Source organism: Macaca thibetana, chromosome 15 (genome assembly GCF_024542745.1).
Source record: "Macaca thibetana thibetana isolate TM-01 chromosome 15, ASM2454274v1, whole genome shotgun sequence".
Lineage (NCBI taxonomy): Eukaryota > Metazoa > Chordata > Mammalia > Primates > Cercopithecidae > Macaca > Macaca thibetana.
Genome location: NC_065592.1, coordinates 61,641,221 through 61,662,063, shown reverse-complemented (window position 1 = coordinate 61,662,063; position 20,843 = coordinate 61,641,221). Strand labels below are relative to the sequence as shown.

Below are 20,843 nucleotides of genomic sequence, written 5' to 3'. Positions count from 1 at the left end.
CTGCAAAAGATCCTTGGCTGAATCACAGGGCTTGATTCATGCCCCTGGTCCTTATGGGACACAGAGTCTGCCTTACCTTCACTATAACAGATGGGATTCCAAGCCCATGCACTCCAGCATCCAAGTTACATAGCACCTGTCTTCTCCTCTGCCCTCTGAGCCCCTCAACTCCTACTAAGGCTGAGGTAAATATCTGTCACCACTTCATATAAACTCCAGACAAACTATTTCAAATGACGTTAAAGCTCTAAAAAGGTGGATTCTGGAGAGAGCCAACAGGTGGAAGCAGAAAATGGCACTGTTTGAGGCTTCATTGCTTAATTTTCCATTAACTATTTAAGATTCAAAGCTTCTAGCCTAAAGGTCAGCTCCACTCTGTGCCAGGCAGGGCAACTAAAAGGCCGATCTCTATTGATTATCTTTTCTTGACTACAAAACCAGAGGGCTGGCTGGGCATGGTGGCTCAAGCCTGTAATCCCAGCACTTTGGGAGACCGAGGCAGGCGGATCACCTGAGGTCAGGAGTATAAGACCAGCCTGACCAACATGGAGAAACTCCATCTCTACTAAAAATACAAAATTAGCCAGACGTGGTGGCACACACCTGTAATTCCAGCTACTTAGGAGGCTGAGGCAGGAGAATCACTTGAATCCAGGAGGCGGAGCTTGCGGTGAGCCCAGATGGTGCCACTGCATTCCAGCCTGGGCAATAAGAGTGAAAATCCATCTCATAAAAAAAAAAAAAAAGAGAACCAAGTTTGAGGCAACCACAGTTGCTGGAAAATGGTAAAGAAACCTGGAAATGAGAGAGCCAAAGACAGGAAGCCCTAAATTCTGTACATAAACTGGGCCCAAATCTCTGCATGACCTCACATATATGGGGTAGATTTCAAGCTAAAGAACTGAAGTGAGATTTGAGCTGCCAGCCAAGACACAGAATTTGCATTGTAAATCAAATCAGGTTACCTGACTGCCAAAGATAAAAACACTTTTTAGAGCAATGCATACAAGTATCTAAGGTGTCCACAACATAACAACATTCTTACTGTACAAAAATCAACCCAAAATCTGACCCATGCTCAAAAAAAAAAAAAAAAAGATAATTATGGAGACCAACTCCAAGCAGACCAGACATTGGAATTAGCTGACACGGGTTTTAAAGTAGCTTTTTAAACCATGCTCAATAAGGAAAGTAAAGTAAGGCCATAATGAATTAAAAGATAGGAAATCAGGTAAAATAAATAGAAACTAGATAAAAACAGAATCAAATGCAAATTCTAAAACTGCAAAATATGTGAAGTAGAACATTCATTGGATGGGCTTAAATCACAAAATGGAGATAAGGGAGAAAAAGTTGGTGAAGTTTAAACTAGATTAATAGAAACTATCCAATCTGAAGAACAGAGGAGGGGAAGAAAAGACTGGGGAAAAGAAATGAATAGATCATCCATGAAAGAAAAATTACTTGAAGAAATAACGGCCAAAATGTCTACAAATTTAATCAGAAATACAGCATAGACAATTCAAAGGCTCTGAGATTGCCCAAGCAAGTCTAGTGCCGAGAACTCTATCTGCATTGTGTTCACACTAATTCTCAGGCCCAGGCTATGGAGGCTAAGTATATGCCCAGAGCTACAGCTCTGAGTAGGAGAGTCAAGTATCTATTTGAACAAATATATATATATATATACAAAATTCAATGGGTAGTGCAAGACTCAAGCCTGCTACTAACTCTCTTGTTTCTTTCCTGACCTTTGGAGAGGATACCAAATGCCCTTTCTCTCTTAGCTCTTCCCTCCCTTACTCTCCTTGGTTTAGCAAGCAGTCTTGTCAATAAGTGATAGAGTTGATGCTACCAATTCCCTGCCCTCTGCCTTTCAGCCACACCCATCGAGTCTGAACTCAATTCTATCTCCTCACTCTGTGCCTCCATTCCACTCTACCCATGGTCCCACTCCCTTTAGGATAAAGGTCCAACACCATTGAAGACTCACCTCTTTCTTCCGATGCTGTTCATTTTGCCCATCTTTAGGGAGCTGGCTTAGCTAACAGAATGTCTCAAATTGGGGTCCCAGTGTTTTACATGTCACCATGCTGATGGGGAAATGAGGCTTGAAGTGCAAACCTCTTACTCATAAATTGATCTCAGGTCTATCTGAACTAAAGGCAGATTCTACACCAGAGAATTACCAAGGGCTGCAAGAAAGAGTTTCACACTAAAAATGCCTGGAAATCACAAGCATTCCCCTCATGGCACCTGCTGTAAATCCCCAAGATTTATGGTCAGTAAGAGTTGTGTGCAGCTGTAATCATGCCTCACGCTGGGATGATAACCTTTCCAGAAACCAGGTGTTTTTGTGTGTGTGTGTCTGGGCTTAATCACCAAACTCAGCAAAGCCCTGGACCACGTGACTTTTTCGTTCAGCAGGTGGGAGCCTCACGTCCAACATCAGAAACTAAGCAAGGTCAATGTTTAGATAAAGAAGTGGGTGGGATGTTCCAGTAATAAGAGTTCTAAGAGCAGAGGGGTGACGACAATCCGTGCAGACACAGGGGTATGCAGACACGGGGCTGCCGCATCCCTTCCCCTGTAAGCCTCCAGGGAAACACCAGATGGTAGCTTCCCTACATTTCCTGACAGTGGCATAATTTTGTTCTCAATCTACGAAAAATAGTGCCCTTCATGGCAGGCACAGGGTGGAGAAATAATGAAATTGTGGTAGAAAAGAGAACACAGATGTCTTCTACTCATTTCCCCCTTACTTCTCTTTTTAGGGTAGGAAATAAAAAGAGATTCATATCTGCTCTTTTTCCTCCGTGTGTATAACCTTGATCCTGCCACTTTTTCTTTTTAAGGCCCTTATGTTCATTAACAGCTTATTTTGGAAATTCTTGCACAGTCTGCTTTCCCCTACTTTAGCCACACTTGAGGTACATGATATTCATTGTTACTCTGGCTCCGGGAGAGGCAGAGGGGCCTTCTGGGTGATATGTTTATTGTTGTAAGTGACACAAGGCAAGGATAATTTAGGACAGGTCAGAGGGTAAGTTTTTGTTTAGCGAAGCACCATCAGGAGGAGGGAGGCTATCTGGAGTTGCATCTGGGGGCCTCAGAGCTAGGTGCTGGGGCAGGGCTTCCGCCCTAGACCAAGGGTTTGTCCTCATTCTCCTAAGCTTTGGGCAGCTAACAAAGCAACCTGCACCAACCAACCTTCAAATCATCCCCATCTATACTTTCAGAATAGGAAATATATCAATGTCTGAAGCCAACTAGACATCTCACAAAGTGTTCTTCATTTCCTGCAAACTGGATATAAAGAGATAAAAAGACCCACCCCTGGAGACCGAACAAGATATTTGCAAGCCACCCCTCAGTACTACTCTTATCCTTTCCTACTGATTACATGTCCCTTATACAGGTGCCTAGGACTCTTACTCGGTGTTGACCAGGGCTTCCTAAAACAAAAGCAATGCTCAGAAATGGTTCACACTTCTTATTATGGTCTTCAGATTCTCAGAGACAAAGAATACTGTTTTCCTGGCAAAATGAAGCCCAAACTTTAGTGTTCATATTGTTTAATAAATCATAGGTTGAAAAAACAGCTGCATAAACTACAATGTTTTAATACATCAGGACCCAGAAACACTGTTTAAACCAAATCATTTAAGATAAATGGTTAGAATAAACATAATCATCTGGCCTTAGCAATATAGCAAAACCTTATCTCTACAAAAAGTTTAAAGAATAGTTGGGCATAGTGGCCCATGCCTGTAGTCCCAGCTACTAGGAGACTGAGCGGGGAGGATCACTTGAGCCCAGAAATTCAAGGCTGCACTGAGCAATGCACACCATTGCACTCCAGCCATGGCTACAGAAGGAAACCTTGTTTAAAAAAAAATATTTTTAAAAAGTGGCCTGATTCAACTCAAGCATCAGACAAGGCCCTCAACTCCCTCTCATTCTCAAGCCCCTGTCCAGTGGTTTCCACTAAGCTCAGGAATCCTTTGGCTCCATTTCTCCCATTGTGGGTGCTCCTACCCCATTACCCAGACATGGACTTCCTGTGGATTTAGAAGATGGCAGTGTTGTGTAGAGAAGAGTACCTCCAACTCACAGTCTCAAGAGATGTTTCCAGTCCTATTCTGGAGCAAACCTGAAGGCAGAATGAATTAGAATGGTTCTGCTTCACCTAAACCATCTGGGACCTTTACTAGCACAAAATTATGAACCAAAGGGGAACAATAGGAAGAAAAGTCACCAAGTCTGAGGCACTGATGTGCAAGCACTGTGCTGGAACAGTCAACATTCACCATCATCTCCACCTCACAGCAACCCTGCCCTTTACAGGGATGAAGAACAGGGAAGGCAGAGAACACATCAATCTTTCAGGGCTCAGCTGAGGACAAAACTATACAATCTGAGACTTCCCAACTGCACTCAAAGATGTTTCTGCTCTACTAGATCACCAGTCACAAGTCACTCACTGAGTTGTCCACAGCAGAATCTGCAAGAGCCTTGCCTGTAGAACAACTCTGAACTGACAACTTTTCTGCACCCCCTCAGTACAAACACCTCTGCAACACTAATATACTGAACTGTGTGGCTCAGCCTCCTCACAGAACTAAACAACCTTAGTTTGGGAGTCAATAATAATTTAAAAGAAAAACATTATTTGTTCACATTTCTTGAAGAACATTCAGGAGAACCCCAATTCAAAATTTACAGCATAATCTTAAGGGGAAAAAAAAGCTTACTTTTTCTCTATTGCCAAGTTCTCTTTCACCACCACCACCACCACCCGCCACCTACCCAAGCTGGCCTGGAGCTTTTCATGTAACAAAGCCCAAAACTTGCTTTTCAGCAACATCCCCCACTCTTTCCATCCCTTAAATATTTTTCTTAACCTCCAATCCTTTATTATATAAATTAATCCAGCCTTTCCCCACCCTTTACTTCAGCAAGCAAGAATCCTTTCTCTTTAACAGAAAATTTGGAACAAACTGAGAAGGCTCATAAATGCAGGATTTTCTCTCAGAGACATAGTACATTAAGGCATTAATATTACATGCTGATACTGCATATTAATACATTAGCACTACACATTAATATTATACGTTAGCACAGCATGTTACTACATTAGTGTTGTATGTACCTGCATACATTAACACCGTTTGCCCTCACCTTGATGTAGTCAGGCCTTCCATTGGTATAGACCCTTTCCGGTATTCCCGCCTTGGCTTGAAGGACTCTCTGGGCAGGTAAGAGTGATAGCAAGGGTAGTTCTCGGTATATTCGGAGAGAAGACATGGTTTCTCTGTTTTATCATAAATCTTGGTAGGGAGATGTGGACAGTGATGCCGCCTATAAAAGACACAGAGTTAGGTTGATTACCTTCTTGGGAGAAATAAATTCAATTTGATAAGAGTACTTCTGCCAAATGTGACTCAGACTGCAAAATCATATGACTGCCAACACTGAAGACCAGAATTCAACCCTTACTTTTTTCCACTAAACTATGTGAAGTGGCCAGAATATAAAGGTAGTCTGTAACTACAATTGGTTAATAAAAATTCCTTGGATCACAGAATTACACACAAGCTGTTACAGATGCCACATTGCTTGTGTAAGCATGGAAATAATTCCATACTATAACAGAGAAATGGCTGTGTCCCAAGCTCTCCGAGTGCCACCCAGCTGCCTCAGGTCCTCCCCTGAGGTCTCCCAACAGCCCAGGAATTCAGGGCTTACTACTGACCCAACAGGGTGCTCTAAGGCTCTCCAATAGGGCCAGCCAGTGTCTTTTCTAACTGGTTGACTCCTGAGTCAACTCAGAATATCATCAGTGTACACAAATGACATCATTTAAAGCAAAACCACCTTAGTTCTGAGTCCACCAAACACCACCGACTATGTGAAACCACTTTCACATCGAAAGTCTCCCTCATTCATTCTTTCAGGTCTCACCTCAGTTATTACAGCCTTAGAAAGACTTTCCCCAATCATCTTATACCCAGGAACCACCTCGCCGTTGCACCCTGTCTCCCCACCAATCTTCCCTGCGTGTGCACATATTTTCTCCCATCACCCTGCGTGTGCCTGTCTCATCACTTACAGCTACCTGTGATTGGCATGTCTGTTGGCGAGTTTGTTTATTGTCTCATCTGTCACGCTCAGGGCCTTTATCAACCTTGTTCACTGCTACACTGTACATGTACATTGTACATTTTTCAACCTTGTCCACTGTTCATTGTACATGATGTACATCTCTATGTATCATATCCTGAATTTTTCATTCAGTAAATATTTACTGTATACTAGCACATTCAGTAAATATTTATTGAATGAAAGACTGTGTGCATAAGTGAATGATTAAATAAAATTTATGCCTAGGGATGAATTGAACAAATGATAAATAGATAGTATTTAGCAGTTATAATTTATAGTGAGTTTTTCCATTTTACATGCTTGGTAGTAAATGAAACTTACTTACTTACCACTTACAGCTGGACTGAGGCAGCTGTTAAAGCTGTCAAAAACTAAGTGAAGGCAGTTAATCAATTTTGTATATGCCCACATACAATCTTCACAATCCAGCTGGGATCCCTCTCATCATTAGGCACCAGCACATCAGCAAAAACTCCATGCTGGTGTTTTCCAACTTAGCTACCTTCAGGAATGGCATAGAATTGTTTTCTCATTTTCACACTGAACTGATTTTTAATCACAGAAACTAAAATGCAATACTTTGGGGCAGTACATGGGGGAAGGGAGATAAAATCAGAGAAAGAAACCAAGAACTCCCCACTGCTCTAATGTAAAGCTATTTTCCAGGCAACAGCTGGCATGCTGCTCCTGTTAGTAAGTTCAACCTGTTATATAAATATTACTGCCACCACTGTTGTTACTATGTACCTCTCTTCAATCTACTCCCCAGAGAAAAATCATCAACACCTGTACTGTTCATATGGCTAGAACTGCATATTAACAAGTACCATTACAGATATCCCTACTTATTTTCTTCTCACCTATAGATTTGTTATCAGAAATGCCTTAAGATGGCATGAAATTGCCTCATTTACTTTTTATTTGTATTGTAAAAGCAGTATTGATTCATGGTAAATATTTTAGATATTCCTCATCATTGACAAGGAAATCTTTCACAAATATGCCGTCCTTATAGTATGAATATCTAAATTTCACAATGTTAAATACAATAGGTAAAAGTTTGGTTTTTCTTTTTCAGAATGCACATTCTTGGCATTTAATGTACAAAGCTATGTATTTCTGTTATACACCTTTAATAAAATATCTCCTAATTGTTGGCACATAAATTGAGTGCTTTAAAGTATCTTTTGTACATTCAAGAGATAAATTGTTATGTGTGCATAGTAAACAACCCATCTCCCACAGTAGATACATGTTAAGTATTATTGCCATTTCTGTGCTCACAATCAGTCCAACTACCTGAGATCTCAATTTGAGCCAACCAGTACCCTATCTTTTTAGGATTCCTACAAACCTCAAATCAAAAGCCAAGAAGCACTGGCTACCAAAAATACCTCTGCATGTATATTTTATTCACCCACACTCTAAAAGAAAAGTCAAGATTTTATTCAGGATAACTTAGTTTCAGGCACTTACAATAAAACAGGCTCCACAGGCAGAGTGGTATTTTCCCTTTTCAGTGCCCCTGTTTTTTAAACTGGTAAAACTACTTTCATATAACCCCCTTTCCATATTGTTACTTTTAAAAAATGTAACACACTATAAGGATTTATTCCAAAAGAAAAATACATTTACTGGCAAAATACTGCAATATGATCGGCATCATGAAAGGTGATTTCAGTAGAGCAACAAGCTTCTACCCAGACATTGATGTTCCATTAAATGGAATCATATCAACATATTTATAGAGCAGACTTTGACTTATTGCTGGTTAACTGAAACCTTGTCTCACTTTGAAATATCAAAAACTCTTATGCAAAAATAAATGTTTCATTGCCTGAGTGTGCTCATGGAGTCATCTCCTTTCCCTACCTGCACCATGAACGCCCTGAATACCCCTCTCAAGATACCCAGCACCATGTCTTCTCACTGGTGATCTACCCAACCCTCATTAACCAGGAATCCCTCAAGGATAAAGATCAAGTCTGACATCTTTTTGTTTTGGAAGCTAGCCAATATTATATATGTATTTAATAGATGGATGAATGGTGTATAAGAGGATGATCTGCTGAAAGAAAGATATCTAAAAGTTATCAAGAAACAGAAAATAATTCGTTCTAACATTAGTAGAGTCAAAAAGGTAAAGACAGATTTCTCAATGTTTAAGAACCAATTACTATCTAAAGAAAGTTTGTAGAATTGCCCTGCCTAGGGTATTTAAAAGGAAGCCTGGAAGCCGTGATCCAAAGAACTGAAACTGCTTCAAGCTCTGTGATACTTGTGTCATTCCAAGAGCTCCCCTCACCACCTTGCTCAGGTACACCCGCAAACAAACCCAGATGGAGCCATAGGCCAGGAAGGAAAAGGGAGAGAGGAGGTTTATCTAGCCTACCAGAACAGAACTCTCTAAAGTCTTTCCACTCAAGAATTCACAATTCCCAGGGGTCAAAGGACATAACACTGACTTTCTGATACTTGGAAGAGAAAGTAGTAGAGACCTTACGATGGAACCCAGAAATAATTAACAATACTTGATTCTGAGCATTGGCTCCAAGCTAGAATCATAGAATTTTTTTTTTTTTTTTTGGACAAGGTCTCACTCTGTCATCCAGGCTGGAGTGCAGTGGTGCCATCACAGCTCACTGCAGCCTCAACTTCCTAGGATCAAGCAATCCTCCCACCTCAGCCTCCCAAGTAGCTGGGACCACAGACATGCAAAACCATGCCTGGGTAATTTTTGTATTTTCTGTAAAGATGAGGTTTCACCATGCTTCCCAAGCTGGTTTTGAACTCCTGAGCTCAAGCAATCCACCTACCTCAGCCACACAAAGTGCTGGGATCACAAGCATGAGCCACCACACCTAGCCTAGAATCACAGAATTTTTAAATGGAAAGGGGGCATAGGGAATATCTGTTCTAGTATCTCCATTGTGTTATGTAGATGAAAAATCTGAAGTTCAGAATGGTGTACGTGAACCAATCATAGATATAGGATAGGTGTTTATCACTTTCAAATGACCAGGTACACTTCCTGACATACAATGAGCTCAAGTCATCTATGACTCTCAAGCAATCCTAGAATGGATAACAGAACTTTAAGAATGTAACAACTGCACTGGTACACCGGTAAGAAAAAAAAAGTTTAAAAAAAAAAAAAGAAGAAGAATATGTTCCTCTAGAATAACATCATCCAATGGAAATACAATGCAAGCCATGTCATATATGTCATTTTTAATTTTCTATTATAGTAGCGATATTAGAAGGGTAAAAAAAGCCAGGCATGGTGGCACCTGCCTATCGTCCCAGCTGCTCAGCAGGCTGAGGAGGGTGGATCGCTTGAGTTCAGGAGTTTAAGGCTACAGTGTGCTATGACTATGACTGGGAATAGCCACTGCACTCCAGCCTGGGAGACGTAGTATCTCTAAAAAAACTAAAGCTTTTAAAACAGGTAAAAAGAAGCAAGTGAAATTAATGTATTAATGTTTCGTTTAACCCAATATACCTAAAATATCATTTCAACATCCATTTAAAAATTATTAATGAGATATTTTACTTTCTTACTATACTTCAAAATCCAACGTGTCTTGTACATTTCTTTCAGTTCAGACCAGACATATTCCAAATGGTCAACACATACAACAGATAGGTGCAAATGCAACCAACTAGCAGTCACTGCCTGAGCGCTACGCTGGAAAGACTAAGAGGCTACCACCAAGTTTAGTGAAAAAGACTACCTTGATCAATTAAGCCATGCCTGCCAAAACCCTGGGTTAGGCTAGGGGGTGGGGTGAAAATCTGTGCAGGAAGGGAAAGGAAGAGAAGAGAATTCTGATGGAAATGTCCACAGGCTGTTGAACATGATGACTTGTAGAATCACACGTTTGGAAGACATCTGGAACAACAATGAAGCCATAAAAATATGAATTGGAAAGTGCAGATCTAAAATTCGAAGGTACAGACAAAAGAACCGCAAGCACTTGGGTACTGGAAGTTTTCTCTAAAAGTGTAGGAAAGATAAAGACACTAAAAAATATTTTTTGTTGATTAATACAATATCCGTCTCTTTCTTAAAATCTCTCTGACCTGTCTTCATATGACATAATCATAGTCATTAAAACAAATAAAAAATAAAGCAGTTTTTCTGACTTCCTTAATTCATCTCCATCTATAGCACCAAGTTTCAGTTTTATGCACTTGGAACACTAGCTGCAGCTGCTCACTTTCCTGCCACTCTCACTTTTCTCTGTCTTCAAGGCCCATCTTCAATGCTACCACTACCACCCCTGACTCCCCACAAAGCTGCTGAAGATCCCATGACACAGTTACTGGCTGTGACTCTTCTGCTCAGAGTGTGCATGGGATTATGTCCCCACCTCTTCTTCTACTGCACAGCCTTGCATGATCTTCTACTTTTAAACTTGTGTGTGTGTGTGTGTGTGTGTGTGTGTGTGTGTGTGTGTGTGTCTTTTAGAGACAGGGACTGACTTTGTCACCAGGAGTGGAGTATAGTGGCACAGTCATAGCTCACTGAAGCCTCAAAATTCCTGGGCTTAAGCAATCCTCCCACCTCAGCCTCCCAAGTAGCTGGGACTACAGGCATGCACCACTGTCCAACTTGGATAATATTTTTATTTTTTGTAGAGATGGTGTTTTGCCATGTTGCCCAGGCTGGTCTCAAACTTCTGGGCTCAAACAATCCTCCTGCCTCGGCCTCTCAAAGTGCTGGGATTATGGGTGTAAGCACCATGATCAGTCTCAACTTCCATGTTAAGAATTTTCTTGGCTGCAAACAAAGCTATTCATCAAAACAAACGCATGACCATTCTCCCTGCCACCAACTGGAAGCTTGAACAGTAGCTGGTATAACATGACTTTGGGCTTTTCAAACATATGAACTTTCAGTAGTTTTTTAGAATCTAATCTATAAAAAGGGCAGCATCTTGTAGGATACTCATGACTTGTCTTGCTTTCACCAGTCTTCTGGATCCCCTTCTGAGCCTAGCCTGATGTGGGCAGTGAAGAGGGTTCTCCTTCACTCGAGGAGGCAGGGTGCATAGTGGAAAGGGGCTCGGAGGCAGGAAGATCTGGTTTACAATCCTAGCTCTGCTACTGACTACTTGCGTAACACTGAGAAAGCCACTTAACTCCTCTGAACTTCAATCTTCTCCTCTTTAATCTGCAGATAACAATTTCTACTTATGTGGATGAAACCAGGTACTGGAGTTCAAATGCCTAGCCCTGTCCAAAGCAAGCACGCTGTAATTAATAGGCTAATTTATGGAACAATTACCATGCACCACACAGGCTAAGAGTTTTGTATACTATTGCATCTAATCTTCACAGCAATGCAATGGGCAAGGCACTACCATCACCATTTTACAAATAGGAAAACCAGTGCTAAGAAGATGTTATCCTGCTTAAGGCCACATAACCAGAAGGTGATGAAGCCATGACTGGACGCCCAGGTCAGCCTGATTTCAAAGCCTATGCTTTTAAATCACAGCCGTACATAACGTGGCTTGATGGAGTGCCAGCCTGTACCAAATCTCTTTTCTAGCTGCTCTGATAAACCTAAGGGCAATCAATAAATAGTCTGTCTGCCCTTCCAAGTTCCCTCAGCTACACTCAGAATCTTCCAAGACATTCTCCTCTTTCCCACTGAGTGTAAAAATATCCCAATACAAACCAACAAATAGATATAACTCCACTCCTCTTTAAAATTCTGATTTCCTACAGAACTTTCTTTGCTGCTTAAACAAGAGTGTCATTAGATAAAGTAACAGTGGTAATAACCAGGGAAATAAAGAAAATGGAATGCTAGATCTAGGAGAACCCTAGAGACCAGCCAGCCCTACTGCTTCATTATACAGATGTGGATGCTGAGTTACTGCCCAAAGTCACACAGCTGGTCAGCAGCAGCCTTCACCCCAGGGCCCAATCACCTCCCACATGCCTGACTTCCACTTACAATCCAATTTCAAACCCAAAGTTCAGACTCTTAAAGGATTTGCAGCCCATTTTTCCTTTTACCCAGTAGTTAAGAGCTTGTGACCTGTCACAGCTGCTGTGCAAGGGAGGAAAGCAGTGCAAAAAATACATTCTCCATCTAGGAGAGGGGAAGCTACCCAGGATCGCCAAACACCAAGTCATAAAAGTCATCCTTCCATGCTAATAGCTTAGAATGATTCTGGGCTGCCTGGAATCGCAAAAACTCTGGATGCTACAGGCAAAGCCTTCTCAAAGGAGGATCTATGTCTCTGGAATGGTGTTTTGTCTTAACAACCCCACAATCCAATTAGCCTCAGGGAAAGAATAAAGCCCACACTTTTCCTAATGTACATTTGTGTTTACCTGCAGTGCTTTATCAACTTTTAAAATATTTATTCACTAAAAGTTGTTCTCCTTTATTTATGATAGATCCGGAGGCCAAAGGACAAGTGAGAATAGTTTTGTGAATTGCAAACTAAGACAACTTTTGGACATAGATATACTTTACAGCAATCTTGAGGCAAGATACCTCACACTTCCTACCTACACCTTGTCTATTAAGATCTTTAAAGAATCAGAACAGTATGAGAAATCTGAATAACTCTGGCTTATACCCCACTCATGGTGCCAGTGAAATGATCAAGGATCATAAACCAGAACTTAGCCGGGTGTGGTGGCTCACGACTGTAACCTCAGCACTTTGGGAGGATGAGGCAGGTTAATCACTTGAGGTCAGGAGTTTGAGACCAGCTTGGCCAACATGGTGAAACCTCATCTCTACTAAAAATACAAAAATTAGCCAGGTGTGGTGGTGGGCACCTGTAACTCCAGCTACTCGGGAGGCTAAGGCAGGACAATCATTTGAACCTGAGAGGCAGAGGTTGCAGTGAGCTGAAATGGCGACACTGCACTCCAGCCTGGGCGACAGAGGGAGACTCCCTCTAAGAAAATAAATAAGTAAACCAGAACCTCTGACAAAGACTAACCCCTCAGGCAACTAGAAATTGGGTAACAGAAAGCAGGGCCAACCCCTGAAATATAAGTCAGAGAAAAGCAACCTTAATGGTTATCTGGTACACATGTAACAAATAGGTGCAAATGATACACCAACTAGCAGTCACTGCCTGAGCGCTACGCTGGAAAGATTAAGAGGCTACCACCAGGTTCAGTGAAAAAGACTACCTTGATCAATTAAGCCATGCCTGCCAAAACCCTGGGTTAGGCTAGGGGGTGGGGTGAAAATCTGTGCAGGAAGGGAAAGAGAAGAGAAGAGAATTCTGATGGAAATGTCCACAGGCTGTTGAACATGACGACTTGTAGAATCACACGTTTGGAAGACATCTGGAACAACAATGAAGCCATATGAATGAAGTTGCCAGAACAGAAGAGGAAGGAATAAAAACAAAACCTTGGAGAAACCATATTTGCAAAGAAGGAAAATAAGTTTCTGGGGGGAAAACTGACAAAAAGTAAGAAAACTCTGTCACAGGGATCAAATAAAGAAAAGACTTCTACATGTTCAACAGTTTGATGCCACAGAAGAATCAAAAGTCATGAGGGCTGGGAAAAAGACATCTTATTTGGTGGCTAGAAAACAGCTTTAGTAGAGCAGCTGGGATGGGACCAAGGACTCAATGCTGAAGAAGTGATGCTAGAGACAAAAGACCATGATTCTGAAAAATCTGGTGGTGAAAGCAGCAAGAAATTACCCAGGAGGTACTCAAGAAATGTTAACTCTGGGGTGGTCATCATGGGGTAGTGGGTGGAAGAACTAAAATCAGATCACCTTGCAAATATAGAGGAACAGCTTCACAGATAGGAATACTCTGATGAACAAAAATAATTGGTGGAGAAAGAGCCTGGACTGGCAAGAAGGCATGATTAAAGAGGGCAGATGGATGATATTAAAGAGACATCTTGAGAGGGGAGAGGAGAATCAGAGCGAGGTCTGCTGGCCTCAACCCAGGGCATCTACAGACAGAGAGAGCACGAGGCAGGACTAGAAGCTAGGAAGAGATTCAAGGTGTGGTTCATGCCTGTAATCCCAGCACTATGGGAGGCCAAGGCAGGTGGATCACCTGAAACCAGGAGTTCAAAACCAGCCTGGACAACATGGTGAAACCCCGTCTCTACTAAAAATACAAAAATTGGCTGGGTGTGGTGGTGGGCATCTGTAATTCCAGCTACTTGGGAGGCTGAGGCAGGAGAATCACTTGAGCCTGGGAGGCAGAGGTTGCAGTGAGCCAAGACCGTGACATTGCACTCCAGCCTAGGCAACAAGAGCAAAACTCTGTCAAAAAAAAAAAAAAGATTCAAGGTGTGTACAGGGTACTCTAGGGAGTGTGCTGAAGGGGATGTTAAAGAGTTGCAGACTAGATTCCAGGAGTAGTAATGCCAAGGAGAGGCCCTGCTGGACCCATCTGGCCCAGTGTTGGGACTTTGATCAGTAGAAATGCAAGGCTAAGGACAGGTGATGGTAGGTGCTGATTAGAGGAGCCCTGTTGGAATGGGCAGGCATGCGTCAGGCTGAGTGGGCAGGAGGGATGCCAGCAAGAGCCAGAGCTAAGGGATGGGAGAGAGCAGCAAAGGATATGTTCAGTGGCTACTGGAGAGCACCTCATGGGCTCTTCCGGCCCCTCCCACCTTGGCAATCAAAAGGTAAAAGAATTTCTTCTGTGAAAAAATATTTAGATTAATTACAGAAACCTCTTCAAGAAGGTACAATTGGTCAAGGCATCCCTGGGAGGCATGAGGTAGGATTTTGGCAATGGCCTCATCGCCTCAGAGGGAGACACAGAAAGAAACATGTCTGCAACTCTTTCAATTCTTGGAGAGCCAATCCTCTGGGGGAAGGAAGGTGCAACTCTGGAATGTTCTAACTCTGCCCTACTCCTTTTTATGAGGCCCGGGGAACACTCTGCCTGAAAGCCTATTCTTAGCCTTCCCTATTACTTCCTTGAAGTTTGATTTCAAAAATCCCTCCTACCAGGTCTTCCTGGACCCCCTGGCAAGTCCATATTCATGTTACTCTTCCCCACACTCACACACCACACACTTGCAGCCCCTGCTGAGAGTCTGGCTTCCCCACAGCGGGGGGTTCATGTACCACTGCCTCAGTGCATGGCACACGATGGGCACCATGATTGCGGAAAGCATGCAAAAACAGAGCAAGCTCATAGATGGGTCAGGGTCAGTTTTGTTCACTGGACTGCGGCCTGCCCCAGCAGCAAACTTGCAAACTGAGAAAAAAACCCACCAGCTAGATTCCTATACATGTGTCCTGTGTGGCACTTCCTAAATGAACGAAAGGTGGAAACTGGATTTAAAAACAAATCCCTGAACTTCAACCCTATCTCTCATACACATACATAATTTGAGCTAGATTATAAACCTAAATATAAGAGCTAGAATTATAAAGCTTTTAGAGGAAAATATAAGAGAATGTCTTTATGATTTGAAAGAAGGCAAAGATTTCTTAGATCACAGAAAGTAATAACCATAATGGAAGGAATTGGTAAATTAGACATTTATCAAAGTCAAATACTTCCACTCATCGAAAGATATCATTGAGAAAATAGATAAGCCACACACTTGGACACAATGTTTGCAAAGGGCTGGTATCCAGGATATAGAAAGATCATCTACAACGGAGTAATAAAGAAAACCGAAAAGCTAGGCAAAGATTTGAATATACATATCACAAATATATACAAATGGCCAACAAACATATACAAAAATGCTTAACATCGTTAGTAATCACAGAAATGCAAATTTAAACCAAAATGAAATCCCACAACACATAGACCAGAATAGGTAAAATGAAAAAGAAAAACAACAACAAAACCTACTGTTGTTAAAGTGGAGAAACTGAAATTCTCACACATTATTGGTGACAATGTAAAATAGTACAACCACTTTAGGAAAGTATGGAGGTTTCTTATCCATTACTAGGTGTTTATCCAAAAGAAATAAAAACCATATATTCACAAAAAGAGTTGGATAAGAATGTTCACAGAAGCTCATTCATAAAACTGAAAAGGAGAAACAGCCCAGGTGGTCCATCAGTAGGAAAGTAGATAAACTGTGTTATTATCATTCAACAGGATACCACTCAGCAGTTAAAAGGAATGAACCACTTGCACAACCACAACAGCATAAACGAATCTCAAGAATATTTTGCTGGCTGGGTGTGGTGCACTCCTGTAATCCCAGCACTTTGGAAGACCAAAGTGTGCAGATCCTTTGAGCCTAGGAGTTTGAGACCAGCCTGGGTAACACAGCAAAACCCTGAATCTACAAAAAAACATACAAAAGTTATCTGGGTGTGGTGGCATGTGCCTATAGTCCCAGATACTTGGGAAGCTGAGGCAAAAGAAACACTTGAGTCCAGAGGACTGAGGCTGCAGTGAGCCATGTTCACCCCACTGCACTCCAGCCAGGACAACAGAGCGAGACCCTGTCTTAAAATTAAAAAAAAAAAAATTGCTGAATTAATCAAAAGAGTACACACTTTATGATTTAATTTATATGAATTTCTAGAACAGAAAAACTAATCTTTAGTGAGAAAAAAAAGTCAGATCAGGGGTTCCCACTGAGAGTGAGAGAAGGCAGTGAGGGCGAAGGGGCATGCAGAAACGTCCTGGAGCACTGGCAGTGTTCTTCATCTTCATAGGCACTTGGGTTAAATAGGCACATGATTTTGTCAAAACTCAGCAAGTGCACCTCACGATTTGTTCATTAAATGCTGTTTCTTGCAAAAGAAAAAAACAATTATTGAACTGTAGTTAAGAAAACAAATCCTAAAGTATTTAAAGGAAAATTTTACTTGATCTCTTATTTACTTTGAAATTCTTTTTCTTTTTTTTGGAGGCGGTTCTTGCTCTGTCAGCCAGGCTAGAGTGCAGTGGTGCAATCACGGCTAAGTGCAGTCTCAACCTCCTGGGCTCAGGCCATCCTCCTGCTTCAACCTTTCCAGTAGCTGGGACTACAGGCATGCGCCACCACACCTGGCTAATTGTTTTTTGTTTTATTATACTTTTAGTTCTGGGATACATATGTAGAACATGCAGGTTTGTTACATAGGTATACATGTGTCATGGTGGTTTGCTGCACCCATCAACCCGTCATCTACATTAGGTATTACCCCTAATGCTATCCCTCCCTTTGCCCTCCACCCCTTAACAGGCCCCAGTGTGTGATGTTCCCCTCCCTGTGTCCATGTGTTCTCGCTGTTCAACTTCCACATATGAGTGAGAACATGCGGTGTTTGGTTTTCCGTTCCTGTGTTAGTTTGCTAAGAATGATGGTTTCCAGCTTGATCCATGTCCCTGCAAAGGACATGAAATCATTCTTTTTTATGGCTGCATAGTATTCCATGGTGTATAAGTGCCACGTTTTCTTAATCCAATCTGTCATTGATGGGCATTTGGGTTGGTTCCAAGTCTTTGCTATTGCGAATACTGCTGCAATAAACATACGTGTACATGTGCCTTTATAGAATGATTTATTAATCCTTTGGGTATATATCCAGTAATGGGATTGCTGGGTCAAATGGTATTTCTGGTTCTAGATCCCTGAGGAATTGCCACACTGTCTTCCACAATGGTCAAATTAATTTACAATTCCGCCAACAGTGTAAAAGCGTTTCTATTTCTCTGCATCTGTTGTTTCCTGACTTTTTAATGATCGCCATTCTGACTGGTGTGAGATGGTATCTCACTGTGTGTGTAATGGCAAGATCATCGCTCACCTCAATCTCCACCTCCTGGGTTCAAGTGATTCTCCCACCTCAGCCTCCTAAGTAGCTGGGATTATAGGCATGTGTCACCACACCTGGCTAATTTTTTTATTTTTAGTAGAGATAGGGTTTCTCCATGTTGATCAGGCTGGTCTTGAACTCCCGAACTCAGATGATCCGCCTGCCTTGGTCTCCCAAAGTGCTAGGATTACAGGCATGAGCCACCACACCCGGCTCTCATTGTGATTTTGATTTGCATTTCTCTAATGACCAGGGATGAGCTTTTTTTCATATGTTTGTTGGCTGCATACATGTCTTCTTTTGAGAAGTGTCTGTTGACCCACTTTTTGATGGGGTTGTATTTTTCTTGTAAATTTAAGTTCCTTGTAGATTCTGGATATTAGCCCTTTGTCAGATGGATAGATTGCAAGAATTTTTTCCCATTCTGTAGGTTGCCTTTTCACTCTGATGATGGTTTCTTTTGCTGTGCAGAAGTTCTTTAGTTTAATTAGCTCCCATTTGTCAGTTTTGGCTTTTGTTGCCATTGCTTTTGGTGTTTTAGTCATAAAGTCTTTGCCTATGCCTATGTCCTGAATGGTACTGCCTAGTTTTTTTTCTAGGGTTTTCATGGTTTTAGGTCTTACGTTTAGGTCTTTAATCCATCTTGAGTTAATGTTTGTATAAAGTATAAGGAAGAGGTCCAGTTTCAGTTTTCTGCATATGGTTAGCCGGTTTTCCCAACACCATTTATTAAATAGGGAATCTTCTCTCCATTGCTTCTTTTTGTCAGGTTTGTCAAAGATCAGATGGTTGTAGATGTGTGGTGTTATTTTTGAGGCCTCTGTTCTGTTCCATTGGTCTATATATCTGTTCTGGTATCAGTACCATGCTGTTTTGGTTACTGTAGACTTGTAGTATAGTTTGAAGTCAGGTAGCACAATGCCTCCAGCTTTGTTCTTTTTGCTTAGGATTGTCTTGGCTATACAGGCTCTTTTTTGGTTCCATAGGAAATTTAAAGTAGTTTTTTCTAATTCTGTGAAGAAAGTCAATGGTAGCTTGATGGGAACAGCATTGAATCTATAAATTACTTTGGACAGTATGGCCATTCGCACAATACTGATTCTTCCTATCCATGAGCATGGAATGTTTTTCCACTTGTTTGTGTCCTCTCTTATTTCCTTGAGCAAGTGGCTTGTAGTTCTCTCCTTGAAGAGGTCCTTCACATCCTCTGTAAGTTGTATTCCTAGGTGTTTCATTCTCTTTGTAGCAATTGTCAAAGGAAGTTCACTCATGATTTAGCTCTCTAATATTGGTGTATAGGAATGCTTGGGGTTTTTGCACATTGATTTTATATCCTGAGACTTTGCTGAAGTTGCTTATCCGCTTAAGTTTTGGGGCTGAGACAATGGGGTTTTCTAAATATACAATCATGTCATCTGCAAACAGAGACAATTTTACTTCCTCTCTTCCTTTTTTTTTTTTTTTTTTTTTTTTTTTTTTTTTTTTTTTGAGACAGAGTCTCGCTCTGTCACCCAGGCTGGAGTGCCGTGGCCGGATCTCAGCTCACTGCAAGCCCCGCCTCCCAGGTTCACGCCATTCTCCTGCCTCAGCCTCCCGAGTAGCTGGGACTACAGGCGCCCACCACCTCGCCCGGCTAGTTTTTTGTATTTCTTAATAGAGATGAGGTTTCACCGTGTTAGCCAGGATGGTCTCGATCTCCTGACCTTGTGATCCGCCCGTCTCGGCCTCCCAAAGTGCTGGGATTACAGGCTTGAGCCACCGCCCCCGGCTACTTCCTCTCTTCCTAACTGAATACCCTTTATTTCTTTCTCTTGCCTGATTGCCCTGGACAGAATTTCCAGTACTATGTAGAATAGGAGTGGTGAGAGAGGGCACCCTTGTTTTCTGCTGGTTTTCAAAGGGAATGCTTCCAGTTTTTGCCCATTCAGTATGATACTGGCTGTGAGTTTGTCATAAATAGCTGTTATTGAGATACGTTCCATCAATACCCAGTTTACTGAGAGTTTTTGAATTTTGCCGAAGGCCTTTTCTGCATCTATTGAGATAATCATGTGGTTTTTGTCATTGGTTCTGCTTATGTGATGGATTACATTTATTGATTTGCAAATGTTGAACCAGCCTTGCATCCTAGGGATGAAGCCAACTTGATTGTGGTGGATTAGCTTTTTGATGTGCTGCTGGATTCGGTTTGCCAGTATTTTACTGAGGATTTTTGTATTAACGTTCGTCAGGGATATTGGCCTGAAATTTTCTTTTTTCGTTGTGTCTCTGCCAGGTTTTGGTATCAGGATGATGCTGGCCTCATAAAAGGAGTTAGGGAGTCATCCTTCTTTTTCTATTGTTTGAAATAATTTCAGAAGTACTGGTAAAAGCTCCTCTTTGTACCTCTGGTAGAATTCAGCTGTGAATCCGTCTTGACCTGGGCTTTTTTTTTGGTTGGTAGGCTATTAATTACTGCCTCAATTTCAGAACTTGTTATTGGTCTATTCAGGGATTCCACTCTTCCTAGTTTAGTCTTGGGAGAATGTATGTTTCCAGGAATTTATCCATTTCTTCTAGATTTTCTAATTTATTTGCATAGATGTGCTTATGGTAGTTTGTATTTCTGTGGGATCAGTGGTGATATCCCCTTTATCATTTTTGATTGTACCTATTTGATTCTTCTATCTTTTCTTATTAGTCTGGCTAGTGGTCTACTCTGTTAATCTTTTCAAAAAACCAGTTCCTGGATTCACTGATTTTTTGAAGGGTTTTTCATGTTTCTATCTCTCTCAGTTCTGCTCTGATCTTAGATATTTCTTGGCTTCTGATAGCTTTTGAATTTGTTTGCTCTTGCTTTTCTAGTTCTTTTAATTGTGATGTTAGGGTGTTGATTTTAGATCTTTCCCACTTTCTCCTGTGGGCATTTAGTGCTATAAATTTCCCTCTACAC

General features: G+C 41.5%; 1 protein-coding gene across 3 annotated transcripts in view; it reads right to left on the bottom strand.

Moving 5' to 3' along the window:
• Positions 1-20,843, bottom strand: part of SAXO1 (stabilizer of axonemal microtubules 1) — a 107,965-nt gene that overhangs the window by 17,387 nt on the left and 69,735 nt on the right. For all 3 annotated transcript variants that reach the window (XM_050761332.1, XM_050761334.1, XM_050761333.1), the window contains exon 2: positions 5,182-5,361. In XM_050761332.1, the coding sequence (XP_050617289.1) occupies positions 5,182-5,361 (180 nt within the window). The remainder of the gene's footprint in view (positions 1-5,181; positions 5,362-20,843) is intronic.